This window comes from Bos mutus, chromosome 18 (assembly GCF_027580195.1).
Source record: "Bos mutus isolate GX-2022 chromosome 18, NWIPB_WYAK_1.1, whole genome shotgun sequence".
Lineage (NCBI taxonomy): Eukaryota > Metazoa > Chordata > Mammalia > Artiodactyla > Bovidae > Bos > Bos mutus.
The window spans coordinates 47,562,668-47,583,390 of NC_091634.1; the positions used below are offsets into that span (position 1 = coordinate 47,562,668).

General features: G+C 43.6%; 1 protein-coding gene across 9 annotated transcripts in view; it reads left to right on the forward strand.

Moving 5' to 3' along the window:
• The window catches only part of MYLK3 (myosin light chain kinase 3), a 57,197-nt gene that overhangs the window by 12,891 nt on the left and 23,583 nt on the right, over positions 1-20,723 (forward strand). For all 9 annotated transcript variants that reach the window (XR_011467723.1, XR_011467721.1, XR_011467722.1 and 6 more), the window contains 7 exons: positions 5,102-5,192; positions 5,905-6,253; positions 13,631-14,076; positions 15,450-15,555; positions 16,122-16,215; positions 16,642-16,751; positions 17,690-17,831. Coding sequence is in view for 6 of the 9 variants with exons in the window: in XM_070388482.1 (XP_070244583.1) it covers positions 5,102-5,192; positions 5,905-6,253; positions 13,631-14,076; positions 15,450-15,555; positions 16,122-16,215; positions 16,642-16,751; positions 17,690-17,831 (1,338 nt within the window). In the remaining 3 variants the exon portion in view is untranslated. The remainder of the gene's footprint in view (positions 1-5,101; positions 5,193-5,904; positions 6,254-13,630; positions 14,077-15,449; positions 15,556-16,121; positions 16,216-16,641; positions 16,752-17,689; positions 17,832-20,723) is intronic.

Consider the following 20,723-nt stretch of genomic DNA (forward strand, 5'->3'; position numbering starts at 1 on the left):
TCTGAGCTTGACTCTGTGTCAGTGACTGAGGCTTTCCGGAGCAAGGCTGCAGGACTTTGCCTTCCTCCCCGCCCCCAGCCAGGCCAGAAGTCACTTTGCAGACCCCTTTCCCTCCTGGCCTGCAGCTTCTCCACAGCAGGCCCCTCCCGCGCAGCTTTCTGCTTTCTGCACCTCCTCTGAGAGTCGAGCCTGTAGGGAAGATATGACCTTCTGCTCCTGACTCTGATAACCAACCTCAGCTTTAAAAAAGAAAAGAAATCTAATTTATGCACATGGCAAAAATCATTCTCCCTCCTACTCATCCCCCAGTCCCCAGGACAACCCTCCTCTCCCAACAATCATAGGAGCCTATTTCCGGTGAAACCTTCCTGACAGAGACTGTTAATCTCTAAGCACATTGGTATACACACCACCCTCTTTGTTTTGTTTTAACTAAAATATTATTCACATTGTACTGGGCTTGACTATTTTAAAACTTTTTTGGGCATTATTTTGGGCATTGTTTCATATTTATATCTAGAAAGCGTTCTTGTTCTTGTTTTTTAAGTTGCAGAGAGTTCTATTTTTGAGAATGTGTCTTAATTTGTTAATCAGTCCCATATCATTGTGTACATTATTTCTCATTTTTAGCTTTTATAAATAATGATGCAGTGACTATCCATGGAATAGTGAGTTTATCTATATGACACACTCCTAGAAGTGACAATGCGAAGCCAAAGGGTAAATTTATACAATAAATAAAGCCAAACCAACCTTCAAAGAAGTTATTCTAATTAAGTAACATATGGGAATGCTTGTTGCATTCCTATTTTTGCTAACAAAGCATATTCTCCAGTTTTTCATTCATTGTCTGGCAAATGAAAACATCTTATTATGCATGTGTTTCTTTAAAAAAATTTTTTTAATATAAAAAATGTCAAATGAATAAAAATAGATTAGTATAATGAACCTTATCAGCCCACAACTAGAGGCTGTTTCCCACCCACTTCCCTCTTTCCAGATTATCTTAAGGAAAATCTGAGACATTGGATCATTTCTTCCATATGCAACTCAGCTAATATATCTAAAACATAAGGGGTCTTTTAAAAAACATTATCCTGATACCCTTCATATCTAAAGGTAAACAGTAATTTGATGTTACCAACCAGTGTTCAAATGTCCCTGATCAGCTAATGTTTTATTTGTTTACTTTTAAAATTTGTTTATTTGAGTTAAAATCCAAATAAGGCAATCGGTTATATCTTTTTAAAACAAACTCTTTTTTTTTTTAATTCATACATTTTCCCTCTTTTCCATTTCTTTTTTTTGCCTTTTTCTCGATTTTTAAGAATTCTTCATATATAAGTGAAGTTAGCTGTCACACGTGTTGCAGATATTTAGGCATTTCTGGATAAGGCAAAGTCACGGAACTTTCTGTTTTCTTGCCACAGTTCTTGCCTGTGATTGATCTGGAACATGACTGATCTCTCTTCTGGTCTTTGTATTTAATATACACGTCAGTAGCTATCTACAGGGCTAGATCTAGTCTCCCAGTTAGGCTGTCAGCTCCTTACCTTACCCCCGTGAGAAACCTCTGCTTCCTTCTGTGTGCTGGCAGGGCTTTCTCACAGAGGGTGTCAGAAAAGGGGCCATTAAATAGCTGAGACTGAGCCCCAGCTTTTAAACACACTGTGGATGCTGAAAATAGTGCATTGTGGAGACTTTCTGGAGATCCTCTTCTATTTCCTAGGAGAGTATGGGCATTGCAATTTGTGGAATTGAATTCAGTCCTAGCGCTGGCTGCCAGGACTTCATGAAGCTTCTCCTCAGGCCTGGATTGCCCAGTGACACTTCATTTGGTAGTAGCAATGGATCAGATTATTACTGGAAGCCATATGCTGTCTCATGGATGGAGTCAGGCTCAGCCAGGGTGTACAGAATCGCAGTCAAACTGCCCAGAATGCATCAGTCCTCAAGGTGCCTAGGTATTTGGGGTTTATCCTCCTTCTTCTGAATACATCAAAACAAGGCTAGGACCAAAAGATTGAGCTTTGAAGTCAAAATCCAGCTCTGCCTGTGTGTGTGTGTGTGTGTGTGTGTGTGTGTGTGTGTGTGTGTGCATGCATCTCCCTCTACCAAACACAGGGGGAGGGAGAAGATAGTCTGAACCCCACAAGGTCTGCCAAAGGACAATCTGTTTGAATCAGTCTGTTTGACTCTTTCTCCACTGGTAGGTGAAGTAGGAGGCAGCCGTGATAATGCTTCCAGTTCCCCAACTACGGGGCTGGCAGGACAGAGTCTGTAGAAAGAGACCCAGGGAGAGATCTCTGTAGAGCAGGGGATCCAGGTCACGATGATGCTGGTGATAATCATGATGACAACAGCCAACCTTATTAAGTGTTCCCATGTGTTATGCTGTTACCATTAAGAGGGCAAAACTTGCTGTCCTGGAATCACAAAGACATGAACAGGAAACAAGACGAGAGAAGTGGTCACAGGGTAGGAAAATCAGTGGAAGCAAGCAGAACCCTGTGTACTGCCCTCCGCTCCCACCCCAACTACAAAGGCCCCTCCGCACTCCCTACCTTTTGTTTGTAAAAAAGCTGAAGTCTCCCAGGCCTCGCTGAGTCACAAAAGAGCGGACTCAAGCAGCTAATGATTAGGACACTAGAGTCACAGACCCAGTGTCTGATGCACGCTCCTGAGTTGTTTCACAGATACTATAACTGCCACCAGAGGGAAAAGGCCAGCTGCATATTGACCAGACTGCAGCCATGCCATGAACTGCTCCATCTTGAGCAGTACTGAATTTATGGCTAGGGCAATTTCAAGAACTGGCCTCAAGAGAATGGGATTAACACTGTTGTTCATAATAATCTATAACTTTGTGGGTATTAGAATAATTGTAGCTTGCTCTGCCCATATGTGTAAGCAGGAAACTAAAATTGTCAGCAAAGAGATGGTACAGATCCATGTCAACATTTTCACTCTGAAAATACAGTGTCCTATGTCAGCATGAAGAATTTACAGAAGTCAGACAGACCCCTAATCCCATAGGAATGGAATATGGCACCCTGTGTCCGCATGAAAGAGTTACAGAAGATGGATTTCCCCCCATAATTCCATAGAAATTGAATGATGTTTTGACAAGTGGGGATTTGTAAGCAACATTTGGCAAGAAAGAGCTCCCTGTAGGAGCACCCTTTTATCTTGTCACCAAACTTAAACCAGGCACCTCCATGCTCTACTCACCTCTGGCCCAAGCACCACTTTCAGATCTTTTAATCACACAATCCTTTGCCTAACATGTTGGTTCTTTCTGTAGATCAAAGAACTAGAAATGAAGAGTAAGTAATTAACAGATGACCAGATCTCTTCCCTAGTTTCTTCTTTAGTAATCGGGCAATGTAACTAACTGTGTAAACAAGCTGTGAGCAAGGTAGCCTCCACAAGCCTACACAACAAGCCTGCGCACAGTGGGGGATGCGGATGACTCTGACTCCTTACCTCAAAGATCAACTGAGGTTACTTTCTTCTTCCCTTTTAAAAACTTGCATGGCTGAGCAGATTCTTTGGAGGTGGTTTTTGGGGGAACAGAGTCTACCATCTCCCCAGATTGCTGGCATTCTGATTAAAAGCAACTTTCTACCAACACTTGCCTCTCTCAAGTATTGATTTTTGAGCAACAAGCAGGTGAACCTGATTCAGTAACAAACCTAACCTTCATCCTTAGTGTCAGGGAGACACGCAAGAGAGGTGAGGATTGTGGTGCCCCAGTTAGAGGGAATTGCTTCAGCTGATTTTTGCCTTTTGGGCTTGGAGTTGACAGGTCATCAGATTTTTTTTTTTTTTTTCAGGAGAAGCTGGAAACCTAGAATTTTTTCTAATCAGTCTTATTAATGTATAATTTCCATACAATAAACTGTATATATACAACTAAATATGTACATCTTAAGTACACAGTTTAACAAATGTATATACACTAATAAGCACCGCCACAATCAAAATGTAGAACAATTCTCTAAGCCCAAAAGAGAGCTTAGAATTTTGATGTAAAATGCTGTGCAAGCCAAATAAAACTCTAGTTCTTTTTGGACTCTGCGCTCCCAGTTGAGGCCTCTCTGGCCAAGGTAGGAGAAAGGGCCTTCAGTCTCTGGGCTTAGACCAGACCTGGGTCTGTGACAAGTGCCAGGAGGAATCTTAGGGGCCATAATCTAGATGGGGTTTAAACCCAACCAGTCTGGCTCAAGCGTCCTGTTCTATAAAGTCAAAGACTCAGAAGCACCAGGGGGACCCAACAAGGGTCAGGGCACCTAGAGATATTTGCACTCAGAAATACTGAGCAGTCTGGATGATTTCAGGAGCACAGCGCATGGTGTGGTCTGGTGTGGACCATTCAGTTAAGGAAGAACTGCTGAGAGCCTCTGTGTGTGGGCTCTGAGCATCCTACACGATCCACTCTATCTGTCTCAGACAGCATAAAATCACCAGAGCTAATCACCTTGTGTTGGGAGAACTCCTCAAGAAATTCTACAAATGAACTCCCTCAATCCTCCCACTGCTCTGTGATTAGATATTATTCTCCCCATTTCACAGATGAGAAAAGTGAAAGGCAGAGAAGTTAAGGATCTTGTCAAATGGTTAAACTGGGTTTAAATCCATCAAGTTTAGCTCAAGGGTCCTCTACTATAAAGAGATAACCATGGGATCCACCTACCTAGCTCCCAGGCAGATATTCATTGACAGTGACACTCCCCCTACAAGCGTGGATTCAGTATCCAATCCAAGCCAACACTGGAATAGTCATAACCGACTAATCTAAATTGACTCAAATTTATTTTCCAAGCCTGATCTAGTATTTTGAGGTCTGGTCTACTTAGATAGGAGACTAGGTCTACACCTTACCTGCAATACAGTAACCCATTTGAACGGACTTGGTAACCTTGGGAAAACCTCAGTGTCCTTATCTCTAAAATAACAATAGTAATTCGTACCCTCTAGTATTACTGCGAGACTACATGAAATAACCTAAGTGTTTCTATTTCAAGACCAAGGTAGGTACTCAACAAAATGTTTGTGGCCTCAGTGACGACAGTGATAGGTTTTATGGTCATTCTTTTAGAACAAAGAGCAAGTGGAAGAGAAAGAAGCAAAACCAAAGCACACGCTGAGCACCAGAGGTGTACAAGCTGAGCTCAGGGGCCCATGGGAAGGTGAGTAGGGCCCCATTTGCTTTATCCCACATGGACACCCAACAGTTTCAGGGTAAAAATATCACCACCATAACAAATGTGATTACTGAAAAACTGCTGAAATGTCTTCTTCCTCTTTTTTTGAAGTTTTTTTTTCGTGTTTATCCCACTCTATATTACTGTTTATTTCACTTTGCTTTAAATTTTTAAGGATTTTTTAAAGTTTAATTTTCTTTTATACTTTTTGCATAATATTTACATGCTTCCAAAGCTGAATTGATAAAACAAGCTATACTAAGTCTAGCTTCTATGCATGTTCCCTGCATCTCATTTTCTCCCCCACATTTGTAACCATTTAAAACAATTTTTGTCTTATCTTTCCTTTGAGGTCAAGTCTCTTCAGACCACATTATAAGTGGTTATACACATGTATGTCTGTGCTTACACACACACAGCCTCCCTTTAGACAAACAGAAACACATCACACACTTCTCCACTTCGTTTTCTCCATCTGTATAACCTGAGATCACTCCATAGCCGCATATGGAGATAGTCCTTTCTTCCTTTTTATGCCTGAGTGGCCCTGGTTTAGTCAAATAGCTCCATCTTGCTGGTCACTCGGGTTATTTCCAGTCAGCCTAGAGTTATAAACGTGGTCCACTGAATGGCCTGCTACATATTCTTTGGAAAGTTTCCTCCAAATGACAGAGTTATTCTGCTTATTTTCCTATAGAGAGCCAGAAGGCGGACCTGCCAGAGGGGACAGGATCTGACCTCCCTACCCAGACAGAGGCCCCACCAGAGCAGAGAGACGGAATTTCTGGCCCAACTCAGGTGCTCCCAGAGGTGGAAGTCCAAGCTCCTAGAGCATCCAGCAAGAACCCCGGGATTGGCCTGGAACTGTCTGTGGTGTCTGAAAGGGTCAGTGAGGCTCCCACTGGCCAGGAGGCTGCATTGAGTGCAGGACGAGGAACATCACCCAGTAGGCCTGACCCTCGGCCCTCGGTGGAGGGCATGAGGCTGACTCCAGCACCGCCAGCTCAGGCCAAGGCAGCTCACGGTGGTGGAGAAACACCTCCAAGGTAAGGCATGTGCCTCCAAGCTGGGAAAGGAGGGCGGGGAATTAACTGCAGCCCCTAGGCTAGAGCGTGGCCAAGGGGACAGCTGCTCCTGCAGAATGTACACTGTGCGCAGTGCTGGCTAGTCTCATAAGGAGGAGGATAAGAGAAGGCCAAGGCCCTGCTTTCGGGAGCTTAGAGCACTGGCTCTTACCTGGCACCCATAAGAGTTACTGGAAGGAATTTTTAAGATACAAATGAACAAAGATTCTGATTTATTCAGTCTGGAACGAGGTTCAAACATTGTTTGTTTGTTTTTAAAGCTTCCCAGGTGAGTCCCACGTGGAACAAGACTGAGAATTACCAGTTCTGACAGCAACAGTAATAGCTATAATGCCACCTAAAAGATGGGGTTCACAGAACACATCCCAGGTGACCGTCATTGGCTGAGCATTTCACAAATATCATCTCATTTTATTCTCAAAACATCCCCAGGAGGTATCCTCAATTTATTGATGAGGATTCAGGGTCAGGTTGCCCAGGGTCACACAGCTAGGGGTTCAGAGTTGGAATCTGAATCCAGGTGTTTCTTAGTTTATTATTGAGGTATAGTTGATTTACTATACTATATTAGTTTCAGGTATACAGCATGTGGGACTTCCCCAGTGGCTCAGTGGTAAAGAACCCTCCTGCAATGCAGGAGCTGCAGGAGATGTGGGTTCAATCCCTGTGTCAGGAAGATTCCCTAGAAGAGGGCATGGCAACTTACTCCATTAATCTTACCTGGAGAATCCCATGGACAGAGGAGCCTAGCGGGCTACAGTTCATAGGGTTGCAAAGAGTCAGACATGACTGAGCGACTGAGCATACACTCATGCGTACAGCATAGTGATCAGATTTTTTATAGTTTACACCCCATTAAAAGTTACTATAACATAATGGTTATAATTCCCTGTGTTATACAATATATCCTTGTGTTTTTCCAGTTTATACATAGTACTTTGTACCTCTTAACCCTCTACCACTAATGAGCACCTCCCCCCTCCCCCTCCTCACTGGTAACCAACCAGTAGTTTGTCCTCTGAGTCTGTTTTGCTATATATCTTAATTTGCATAATTTTTTTAGATTCCATATATAAGTTATATCATACAATAACTCTTTCTCTGTCTGATTTACTTTATTAAGCATAATGTTCTCTAGTTGATATACATTGCTACAAAAGGCAGAATTCCATTCTTTTTTATGGCAGAGTAGTATTCCATTGTACATATCTACCACATCTTCTTTATCCATTCATCTCTTGATGGACACTTGGGTGCTTCCATATCTTGGTTATTATAAATAGTGCTGCTATGAACACTGGGGGCATATGTATCTTTTCAAATTGATGGTTTTGTTTTTTTCTGGATGTATATCCAAAATTGGAATGGGCTGTGTTATGTGGTGTAAACTGTTATTTGTAGTTTTTTGATGATAGGTGATCTGACTGTGTGATGTGATAGCTTGTTGTTTTGATTTGTATTTCTCTAATAATTAGCATTGTTAAGCATCTTTTCATGTTCTTTTTGGTAATCTGTATGTCTCATTTGGAGAATTGTCTATCAAGGCCCTCTGCCCATTTTTTTCCTTGGGTTGTTTGTTTTTTTATATTAAGTCTATATAAACAAATAAGCTATTTGTATATTTTGGATATTAACCCCTTGTTGGTCATATCATCTGCAAATATTTCCTCCCATTTGGTAATTTGTCTTCATTTTTTCAATGGTTTCCTTTGCTGTACAAAAGCTTTTAATTGGGCCCTGTTTGTTTGTTTGCTTTGCTTTTATTTCTTTTGACTTAAGATACAGATTTTTTTTTAAGTTACTATAATTTACATCAGACTATTCTGACTAACCATTCTTTCCCAGGAGTTTTATGTGTGGGGTCTTATATTTAGATCTTTAATACACTTTGAATTCATTTCTGTATACAATGTGAAAAAGTAGAACAGTCTGATTCTCTTGCATGTAGCAGTCCAGTTGTCCCAACAGTGTTTATTCCAGAGGCTGTCTTTTCCCCATTGTATGTTCTTCCCTCCTTTGTCATAGATTAATTGACCACGGGTGCATGGGTTTATTTCTGGACTCTATTCTGTGCCATTGATCTATGATTCTGTTTTTGTGCCAGTACTATGCTGTTTTGATTATTGTAGCTTTGTAATAGAGCCTGAAGACTGGGAGGGTTATTCCTCCAGCTTTGTTCTTTTTAAGCAAGATTGTTTTGGTAACTTAAGGTCTTCTGTGGCTCCATATGAGTTTTAGGATTATTTGTTCTCATTCTGTAAAAAATGTCATGGATATTTCAATAGAGACTGCATTAATTCTGTAGATTGCTTTGGGTAGTATGCCTATTTTAACAATATTAATTCTTCCAATCCCAAAGTGGGATATCCTTCCTTTATATCATCTTCAGTTTCCTTCATCAGTGTTTTATAGTTTTCAGAATAAATGTGTTTTATCTCCTTGGTTAAGTTCTTCCTAGGTATTTTTAAAATGTGATTTTAAAAGGGATTGATTTTTTTACTTTCTCTTTCTGATAGTCCACCATTAGCATATAGAAAATTAACAGATTTCTGTATATTAATCTTGTATCTTGCAACTGTATTGAATTCATTTATTGATTTGTATAGGTGTTGGGTAGAAACTTTAAAGTTTTGTATTTAAAGTATCACGTCATTTGCAAAAAGTGACAGTTTTCTTGTTGAATAGTGACATTCTTTTCTTTCATTTTGGATGCCTTCTATTTCCTTTTCTTGTCTGATAGCTGTGTTTAGGAGTTCCAATACTATGTTAAATACAAATGGAAAGAGTGAGATCCTTGTCTTGTTCCTGAATTTAGAGGAAAGGCTTTTAGCTTTTCACCACTGAGTGTGATATTAGCTATGAGACTGTCATAGTGGCCTTTATTATGTTGAGATGTGTTCTCTCTATACCCACTCTGATGATAGTTTTTATCATGAATATATGAATGGATGTTGAATTTTGTCAAATGCTTTTTAGGCATCTATTGAAATGATCATGTGATTTTTATCCTTCCCTTTGTCATAGTGATGTATCACATTGATTGGCAAATATTGAACCATCCTTGGGTCCTTTGAATAAATCCCACTTGATCATGGTGTATGAACCTTTTTACATATTGTTGAATTTAGCTTGCTAGTATTTTGTTGAGGATGTTTACATCTATGTTCATTCAAAGATACTACCCTATAACTTGCTTTTATGGAGTATCTTTTTCTGGTTTTGATGTCATTGTAATGGTGGCCTCATAGGATACATTTGGGAGTGTTCCATCCTCTTCAAGTTATTGGACTAATTTGAGAAGGATAAGCCCTAGCTCTTTTTTTATAGAATACAAAAGAGAATTACCCTGTGAAGCTGTCCAACCCTGGACTTTTGTTTGCTGGGTTTTTAAAAAATTACAAATTTAATTTTACTGCTAGGGGTCAGTTTGTTCAGATTGGCTGTTTGCTCTTGATTCAGTCTTGGCAGGCTGTATGTTTGTGGAAATTTGTTGATGTGTTCTGAGTTATCAAATTTGTTCATATATTCTCTTCTGATTTTTTTGTAGTTCTGTGCTATGTGTTATTTCTCCTCTTTCATTTCTTTTGTTTGTTTTTAATTAAAGTATAGTTGATTTACAATGTGTTATCTTCTGCTCTATAGCAAAATGAGTCAAGTATATATATGTATATATGTATTCTTTTTTAAAATGTTCTTTTCCATTGTAGTTTATCATAGGATAGTGAATATAGTTCTCTGTGCAATACACTAGAAACTTGTCCTCTTGCATTTCTTGTGTATTTGAACCTCTCTCCTTTCTTCTTGATGGGAGTGGTTAAAGGTTTATCATTTTGTTTGTCTTTTCAAAAAGCCGGGTCTTTGTTTCATCAATCTTTTCTATTGTGTTTTGATCTCTATTTTACTTATTTCCTCTCTAATTTTTATTTTGCCTTTCCTACTACTGACTTTGGGCTTTACTTATTCTTATCTTCTAATTCCTTTAGGTGGTAGATTAGGTTGCTTGAGATTTTTCTTGTTTATCGAGGAAGATCTGTATCACTATCGCGTTCCTTCTTAGAACTGCTTTGACTGAACTCCATAGGTTTGGGGGTTTCCCAGGTGGTGCTAGTGGTAAAGAACTTGCTTGCCAATGCAGAAGATGTAAGAGACACAGTTTGATCCCTGGGTCAGGAAGACACCCTGGAGGAGGGCATGTCAAGTATTCTTGACTCCAGTATTCTTGCCTGGAGAATCCCACGGCCAGAGGAGTCTGGCAGGCTATAGTCCATAGGGTTGCACAGAGTCGGACATGACTGTAGCAACTTAGCATGCATGCATCCATAGGTTTTGGAGCATTGTGTTTCCATTAACATTGTCTCAAGGTATTTTCTGATTTCCTCTGTGATTTCATCATTGACATTGGTCTTTCTAGTAGCATGCTGTTTAGTCTCCACTTGTTTGCTCTATTCCCATTTTTCTTTCTGCAATTGGTTTCCAACTTCATACCACTGTGGCTGGAAGAGAGGCTTAACATAAGAATACACATTCTTTTCAAGTGCACGTGGAATGTTCTCCAGGCTAGATCACATGCTAGGCCATAACACAAGTCTCAAAAAATTTAAGAGGATGGACATAGGTTTCTGGACTCCAATATCTGTGCCCCTAATCACTGCACCATCCTGTTTCTTGTCAGCATTTGTTAAGTCCTAAACACTATGGTAGGGAAAGAATAATGGGTCTTCAGAGGTGGGAGGTTGGTATAGGCTGAATGAAGCCAAGGGAGTTTCAAAAGGATTATGCTTGGAGTCCTAGAGATGAGGTTGTGTCCTAACCCTCAGGACCCAGCCTCAGGACCTGCCCTCAGCCAACATGGTGCAAGAGAATAACGAGTTAGAACCTGATAATTGTCAGATCTCTGTGTTATCCAGCAGTGTTCTCCAAGGGCAGTGCACTAAAGGGCACTCTGCTTCCTGGGCTTCTCTCTAAAGGACCTGGTACCCTTCTACACCTGTCCTCAGTTGTCCTGACCTGTAACCAAGCCCCTCGAGGCCTGCTGTAGGGAGGGGAGCTGGTGTCTGTGTATGCTGTGGTGACTGGCAGGGAAGCCCAGATACTTTGTCTGCCTTTGTTCTGCAAGGAAATGTGAGTCCCCAGGAGACCTAACCATCTGGAGGGAGGGCTTCCTGGCAAGCATCCCTGGATCCTTGCCAGGGCTCTAAATGTAGAATCTAGGGTGGGGATGAACTTTCCATGAACTTGTTAGGGGCCCTGAAAAGATTCTGGGTGAGAGCAAAAGGTCTCTATGTAAGTTTCAACCTTGAGCTGAATTTCAGACACATCAAACTGGGCTTAGGAACTGGGGAGAACTAGCTACCCTCCCTCATCTAGCACATGGGTATATCTTGAGGAAAATGTTGTCTCTAAATGACAGCGGCCACCAGACTACCTGTATATTCTTCCAGACACTGGCTTCCTGCAGTTTCCCATGTTCCTTGATCAAGGCAATGCCTGAGCTGGGCTTAGATGCCACCTTTCCCATCCTGCCCTATCATCACCAACCTGTAATTGTTCTTGAGGGGTGTCAGGGGAAATTTTGCTACATCCTACCCAAGCTTTAGCTGTGAACAGTCTGCAGAACCAGGTGCATTCAGGAGCAGGCAAAGGAGGGACCCAGGCCTCCAGCTGCTAGGGGAAGCCCTAATTTAAAAAAAATTTGGTTAAAAAACATGTGTCATAATGTTCATTGTTGTAACCATTTTTAAATGTATAGTTCAGTGGTGTTAAGTATATTCATATTGTTATGACACAGATCTCCAGAGCTTTTTCATTTTGTAAATCTGAAACTGCTACCGTAACTACCATTCTACTGTCTGTCTCTATGAATTTTACTACTCTGGGTCCTTCCTATGGGCTTCCTAGGTAGCTCAGTGGTATAGAATCTGCCTGCCAATGCAGGAGATGTGGGTTTGATCTCTGGGTTGGGAAGATCCCCTGAAGAATGGAATGGCAACCCACTCCAGTATTCTTGCCTGGAAAATCCCATGGACAGAGAAGCCTGGCAGGCTACAGTCCATGGGATCGCAAAGAATCAGACACGACTAAGTGACTGAGCACAGCAGCACGGGTCCTTCATATAACTCATTCATTCAAGTATATAGAATCCGCCTTTCTGTCACTGGTTTATTTCACTTAGCATAAGAATGAATACCATTCCATTATGTGTATGTGCAACATTTTATTTATTCTTTCATCTGTCAATGGACACTTCGGTTGCTTCCACTTTTGACTGTTGAGAATAATACTGCCATGAACAAGGCTGTACAAATATCTCTTTGAGGTTCTGCTTCTAATTATTTTGGGTTTATTTCCAGAATTGGGATTGCTGGATCATATGGTAATATATTTTCACATTTCTGAGGAACTGTCATACTGATTTCCACAGTGGCTGCACCATTTTAGTCTTCACTATTAGAACCTCTGTGTTTTCTTTTCTTAGTTGTCTCTCAGCACATCCATGAGGTGTTATCATCCTTGTTTGACAGAAGCGATTGCTGAGGCTAGACTTGCCCAGACCCAGCCCTCTCTAGTAACCTGGTGGCAGAGCAGCAGGGTCTGAAGCTCCCAGGGTCAGGGTCCTTTCCTCTGAATGTTGGGGCTTAGAGGACTTTCCCGACCTCCAGCTGGGGTCCCAAACCACAGTACTGCTTGGTCTGGGGAACAAGTATGGATGAGATGGGCCCAATGGCCCTGGGGACTTGTAGGGAGGCAGAGAATTTCCTCAGGGGTGTAAGCATGCAGGCCCAGCACAGCCAGGACTGTTTCTTCAGGAGAAACAGAAGGTCCAGAGTCTTATGAACAATTCCCTGATTTTACTAAAATATGTCTAACCTGAGGCTTCTAGTGTGATGTTTGACTTGGTTCACCCTTCTCTTCACTTAAGAGAAGGGAAACTGAGGCCCAGAGAAGGGAGGAAACAGCCCAAGTCTCCTGCCTCCAGGCCACCACACTTATGGGGCAGAATCATGTTTTCAAGGGGCCACAGAGATGTCCGGTGCCCACTCACCCGCCATCCACCACAGGTTCTTCAAGTTTCCCCCAGATGCTGACCCGGTGGAATCCTGGTGGCACTGCGTGTCACTGAAACCAGCCTCTCCCCAGTGTTGTGTCTGGGGAGAGGGGTAGGGGTTGGTTGCTGGTTTCAACCACAAGCTAACTCTTACTATTATAACAACCCAAAGGACACTTTTAACAGATGAGAACACTGAGGCTAAGAGACCACGGTTAGTGAGTGGCAGCAGCAGGCAGTTGAGCCCAGGTATGCTCTGATTTGAGTTCTTGCCACATTTCTCTCTGTCCCAGGATCTCCATCCATGTGCAGGAGACAGATACCCCTGGGGAGCTGCTTGTGACACGAGGGGGCAGCCTCAGAACCTCACCCCCTGCAGAGACTCCAGCAGCTGTGCCTCCAGGTGAGCAGGACCCACCTGGGCCCAGGTGCTGCCCCCAGGCCCCTGGGACTGAGTCAGGAAAACCTATCCTCAGAGGAGCCAGTGTGCGGAAGCGGAGCTGCGACGAGGGAGCAAAGGCCAAAGAGAAGCAAGGACCTGGGTCCGAGCTGACCATGGCACCAAGCAGGGCCAGGAGGGACAAGGGAGCTGATTCCGGGGCCTCAGGCCCACAGCAGGACATGAACCCAGGAGCAGGGAACCCTGACCCTGGGAAGGACTGCACAGCTGGGGGTGTGGGCAGTGCCGAAGCAGGAAGCAGGACACCCCCAGGAGCTGAGGCGAGCAGCCTAGTATTAGGTAAGTGAGGCCGTTGCTGTGTGCCCCAAGGTGAGTGAGTCTGAAAGACCTTCTCTGGGGGGGGCCTCCCTGAAGCTTCCAGGTAGAGATAATGTGGGGATAATGTCTGGGAGACCAGGACTCAGAAGAGCCTGCCAGCACATCCCAGAGCTGGGGACCAGGGCATAGAGATGCATCAGGTTGGCTGTAGCCATGGGAGAAAAGGAAACATGGGGGACTCAACTGGGTGGATTTCTCAAAGCCACCTGCCTGCCTAATAGAACTGGCATCATTCTGGATTGAGATAGGGAAGGCTCCTTCCTCCATTACCTGATGTCTATAACCTACTATTAGCCATTTGCAGCCAGTGGGCTGACTCATCCAGGATCAGGAAGGGGCTGCTGATCTGCTTTCTGTCACAGTGGTGGTGGTAGGTGTCCTTGTGTTCCTGTGACCCAAAAGGCGTTGAGTCTTTCAGCCCTTAGGGCCACACCCTCATGGGAGCCCTCATCCCATGTGGCTGCAGGAAGGCCACCCTTTGCCAATTCCCTGTCCCAGAATTTCTGGAGGCCCTGAGGAAGGGCTGAGTGTTGTGCAGGTCATCCTGGTGCCCCTTGGCTCTTCCAGGCTCTGAAGTTACTCTGATGTCTCTGCTTGCTTCCTTTCCCCTTGTATGACCTGGTCCAGATGTGGACACGGCCTCCCTTAATTCCAGAAACACAGCTGAGAGCAACCTGTGACTTTAGTCTTTTCTGAGACTTGAGATGGTGATCAAGCCAATGTTAGCTGAGGACTCTGTGAGCCAAGCCTCAAGCGTTTGTGGGTGTGTTTACCCTCACAGGGTGGAGTGAGGACACATGAGACACAAGAGAGGCTGAGAAGCACTTGTAAGGCCACAGGGTCTGTGCTGACAGAGCCAGGATCTGACCACTGGTTTCTTGAACCTTGTGTGTAAACCTTGAGAACAGAAGGCAGTTACTTTGCAGTGAAGGAGACTTCAGACTGGAATTCTAAAAGTGGAGTCTCTGCCACACAACCCCCTACAAAAGTTACCCCCTTGTAGTCTAGGGCACAGGCTCACCTTGGCAGACACACACAAAAACGCTCTCAAAGCACATTCAACCTTCTACTTTGGGGAGCAGAAAGCTGCTTGTGAGACAAACTAAGGGAAAATAGCAGTATTTTCCCCTGCTCTGGGTCCAGGGTTGCAGAAATCATGGAACCTTCCCGGGAACACTCTGAATGCTCCCTTGATAAACCCCCAACAAGCCGGCAGAAGCCTTTTTGAACCAAGAGGGGCTAGGTCTGGGGGTCGGGGTGGCAGTGGGGAGTGGGGGGAGCTGAGGGGTAGGGGCTGCATGAAGAAGACTCACGGGCTGCTGTCTCCTGAACAGACGACAGTCCAGCCCCGCCAGCCCCTTTCGAGCACCGGGTGGTGAGTGTCAGGGAGACCTCGACCTCAGCGGGCTACACAGTGTGCCAGCATGAAGTCCTGGGAGGGTAAGTGGGCCTTCTGCCTTGAGGGGGGTGGGGAGGGCAACTGGACAACCGGGCGCTGCTGCTGGTTCTCAGGAACTGACTGATGGAGCCACAGCCAAGAGTGGGATGTCCCGAGAGGTGAGAGCATGAGCCGAGAGCTCATAAAGAGTGGGTGAGGAGACAGCTGCAGAGAGCAGGAGGGCCCATGTGGTGTGAGTGAGGCTAAGTGGAGGGTACAGGTGGGCCTGGGGCCCATGTCCTGCAGGTGAAATGAGAGCCGACATGAGGTGGGTTAAGAGGAATGACCTCTAGGGTGCAGGACGGCCTGGGTGGTGTGGCTGTGGGGCGCTCCCCTGGGGTGCAGAATGGCCCATACCTATGGGGTGAAGAAGCTCTTCTCCAGGTTCAGGTAGCAGTGTGGGGTGGTGACTATGATACCTCTGGTGGGCAGGGTAATCCCTGTAGCGTATGTGGAGTTGAGGTCGGACCAGAAAGACCAGGGTCCCAGATAGGGCTGGCCCCCACTCACATGCAGGGTATGCCTCTGGGGCTCTGAGCCTGCTGTGTCATCGTGTCTCTCTCTGCAGGGGCCGGTTTGGCCAGGTTCACAGATGCACGGAGAAGGCCACAGGCCTCTCACTGGCGGCCAAGATCATCAAAGTGAAGAGCGCCAAGGACCGGGTGAGGTGTCTGCCCCAGGCCAACGGGTGCCCTGGGCCAAGCTCAGGACTCCTTCACTTCCTTCTAGGCCCCTCTGGGTCCTGCACTGCCTCAGGCCCCTCCACGCTGAGCAGGAAACCTGGCCACCTTTCCTTGGCTCCTACTCTCTAGTCAGCAGTCACCTTGCACCCTGGGGAACAGGGTCCTCCCAGATCTCCAGGGTTCTTTTCGGGGTCTCAGGGATCCTATCTGGGAAATGGGTGGGTCCCTTCTGTTGTAAGAAGCTGGTGTGGGTGGTGAGTTGAGGAAACCTGGTGATGCTGCAGGAAATGAGGATGCAGGGTGTGTGTGTGTGTGTGTGTGTGTGTGTGTGTGTCTTGGGAGATGCAACTGACTGCTCTTCCTAACCCATTTCTTGGAAACTCCTCTCCCTGTTGGCTTCACAAGGAGGATGTCAAGAATGAGATTAACATCATGAACCAGCTCAGCCATGTGAACCTGATCCAGCTCTACGACGCCTTTGAGAGCAAGAACAGCTTTACCCTCGTCATGGAGTAGTGAGTGGGAGGCAGGGCCAGGGCTCAGGGTGGGGCTAGGGGCCAAGGTTGCAGCAAAACTCTCCCTTTGCCCTCTCTGTGACACCCAGGGAATGTCATCGCTTCCTCTACCTGACCTCCAACATAAAACACAGAGGACAAGGCCATTTGTCAGAAACCAGTGACCAGTGAGCCTTGCTTGACCTGCAGATATTATTTTGGCCTACACAATTTTTAGTAATTTTGATTTAGTGCTAACAGTTGGAAACTGGGAAAGTTCACATTAAAACCTAGGTGCCTGATTTTTCTTGCAAATATAAAAGATCTAGTAATGCTGGGTCTGCATTCTCAGTTGGAAATGGTATGATGGAGCTTGTGGTAACTGACCTTTGTAGACAGGGCAACCCATTTCCCATTTGCTACAGTCCCCACCAGTTTCAACTACCCGTAGTGCTGAGGCCAGGGGCTCAGGGGACATTTATTAGCGTGCTTGTGTTGCTGTTTTCCTTCTGGTGCAACTGAGGAGAGGGCAACCTTTGTCATGTCATGCCTCTATAAAAAATGGAAAAACAAAAGTTAGACTAAAGGCTGTGTATTCCAAGAAATCTTTTGTCTCACATCTGGTCTGGTTTGTCCACTTAGATTCTTGCCATGTAGGCACTAATTGGCCCCTGTAGGCCAATGAGTTTATAACTTGGGTCTGGACTATTGACAGTGAGTATCCAGAGTGAGCCTGGGTGATCAGTACTGCAGACAAGCCCCAGTCTCCCATTTGGCCAATCACTTCCTTTTTATCACCCACACTCTGAGCTGGGAATAGACCAGAGCAAAGGTTCCCCCGCCTGCCCCCCCGTAAGACCCCAGATGGGAGTGGTGCCCTCGTCTCACCTGTTGATGAGTAGACCAGTCCTCTGAGAGCCTTGCTCAGTCAGTGTCTGCCTCCCCTTTGGCCCTGGCAGCGTGGATGGCGGTGAGCTCTTTGACCGGATCACAGAAGAGAAGTACCACCTGACTGAACTGGATGTGGTCCTGTTCACCAAGCAGATCTGCGAGGGTGTGCATTACCTCCATCAGCATTACGTCCTGCACTTGGACCTCAAGGTCAGGCTCCGCCCTGGGCATGTGGCGGGTGGGTGCCCGTGTTCCTGAGCCTCTGCGGCTCTCTCATCTTTGAGAGCTCTGTCATCACACGGTCCTGGCTTCCTTTCCTGGCTCTACCATGGCCTAGTTCTGGAGTCTAGGGCAGGCCAAGTCTCATAGCCTCGTTTCTCCATCTGTGAGATGTGGAAAATAGCTACCTCATTAAGTGTTCTTTAAAGATCAAATGAAACAACTTTTTTTTTTTCCTATAAAAAAACTCAAAAATTAGTTTTAAAAAGATTAAAATAGAAACACATGCATGTAGTAACAAATATAGACAATATAGAAATATTTAAAATGCACAGTGAAAGTTCTTCTCACCCAGCCTCTGTGCTGAGAGGTCTTCTGTATTAGCACATTGGCATGAAAAACACTCACAAAGGGGAGCTTACTGTACATTCCATTTTTAAACTTGCCTTTTTAAGTATAGTGTGGACATCGTGTCTGATTCTTTTTAAGGGCCATCATATAGTCCATTGAATGAATGCATTGCAGCTTCTTTTGTCTACTTGATGAAAAGTAAGCATGTGGTGGCCATTCTTTTCTTTCTTTTTGATACATAGTTTATTTCTCAGTTGTCTGTTCTGTTCCATTGATCTGTTTGTTTATTTTTATGCTGATATCACACTATTTTGATTAGTATAGCTTTGTAACAGTTTGAAATCAGGAAGTGTGGTGCCTCCAATTTTGTTTTTCTTCCCTGACTGCTTTGGCTATTTGGAGTCTTTTGTAGTCGGAGAAGGCAATGGCACCCCACTCCATTCCTCTTGCCTGGAAAATCCCATGGATGGAGAAGCCTGGTAGGCTACAGTCCATGGGGTCACTAAGAGTCGGACACGACTGAGTGACTTCACTTTCACTTTTCACTTTCATGCATTGGAGAAGGAAATGGCAACCCACTCCAGTGTTCTTGCCTGGAGAGTCCCAGGGACGGGGGAGCCTGGTGGGCTGCCGTCTATGGGGTCACACAGAGTCGGACACGACTGAAGTGACTTAGCAGCAGTAGTTCCATACAGATTTTAGATTGTTCCCTATATTTCTGTGAAAACTGCCACTGGAATTTTGATAGGGATTGCCTTAAATTTGTAGATTGCTTTGGGTAGTAAGGACATTTAATAGTAAGGACATTTTAATATTAATCCTTCCAATGAAGAGCGCAGGATATCTTTCCATTTATTTGTCTTCTTTAATTTCTTTCATCAGCGTCTTACAGTTTTTAGTATATAGATCTTTCACTAACTTGTTAAATTTATTCCTAAGTATTTTTTTGATCAACTGTAGGTAAGACTGTTTTCTTAATTTCTCTTTCCTAATAGTTTCTTTTTAGTGTATAGATATGCAACTGATTTTTTGTATATTGTTTTTGTATTCTGAAAATATACTGAATTTGTTTTTAAGTTCTAACAGTATTTTGGTGAAGACTTAATATCATATCATCTGCAAATAGTGACAGTTTTACTTCTTTCTGAGTTGGATGCTTTTTATTTCTTTTTATCACTTCATTACTCTGTCTATGACTTCCAATACTCTGTTGAATAAAAGTAGCGAGAGTGAGCATCCTTGTCTTGTTCCTGATCTTAGAGGAAAAGCTTCCAGCTTTTTACCATTGAGAATATTATCTACGGACTTGTCATATATGGTCTTTATTACGTTAAGGTATGTTCCCTCTGTACCTAGTTTGTTGAGAGTTTTTATCGTGAAATGGATATTGAATTTTTTTAGGTGTTTTTACTGTATCTATTGAGATGATAGTATGATTTTTATTTTTCATTTTGTTAATGTGCTGTATCACACTGATTGGTTTGCATACATTAAACCATCTTTGCATCCCTAGAATGAATATCATTTGATCGTGGTGTATAATCTTTTTATGTATTGTTGAACTTGATTTGCTAATATTTTGTTGAGGATTTATACATCTATTCTTATCAGGTATATTGGCCTGTAATTTCCTTTTCTTGTAATATCCTTGTCTGATTTTGGTATCAGGGTAGGACTTATAAAATGAGTTTAGAAGTATTCCCTCCTCTTATATTTTTTGGTAGAGTTTGAGAAAGATTGATACCAATTTTTTAGTGATTGGTAAAATTCACCAGTGAAGCCATTTGGTTCTTGACTTTTGTTTTTTGGGATATTTTTGATTACTAGTAATTAGTCTGTTCAGATTTCCTATTTCTTCATGATTTGGTCTTATCTAGTTGTTACAATTCTAGGAATTAATTCATTTCCTCTAGGTTGTCCAGTTTGTTGGCAATAAATTCCTCTTTCTCTCTCTCTTTTTTGGTGAGTCTGAGAAGTGAAAAATGAAAATGTTAGTTGCTCAGTCGTGTCTGACTCTTTGCGATCCCATGGACTGTAGCCCACCTGGCTACTCTGTCCATGGACAAGAATACTCTCTCCAGGCAAGAATACTGAAGTGGGTAGCCATTCCCTTCTCCAGGACATCTCCCCAACCCAGGGATCAAACCCGGTCTCCTGTATGCAGATTCTTTACCATCTGAGTCACCTTATCTGTAAAGTTTGTTTCCAGTTTTATCAAGATATAATTGACAGGTAACATTGTTTTTGTTTAAAGTATAAACATAATTGTTGATATATGTACACACTGCAAAATGATTCCACAGTAAGTTGTTAATTATACCACCTCACATAGTTACAGTTGCTTTTCTTGTGATAAGAACTTTCAAGATCTCCTCACTTAACAGCTTTCATATACATAATACTGCATTGTTACCTACAGTCAGCATGCAGTACATTATATCCTCAGGACTTTTATTTTATAGCTGGAAGTTTGTACCCTTGGACCACCTTAACCAGTTTCCCCAAACCCTCCCCCTCCCCACCTCTGGCAAC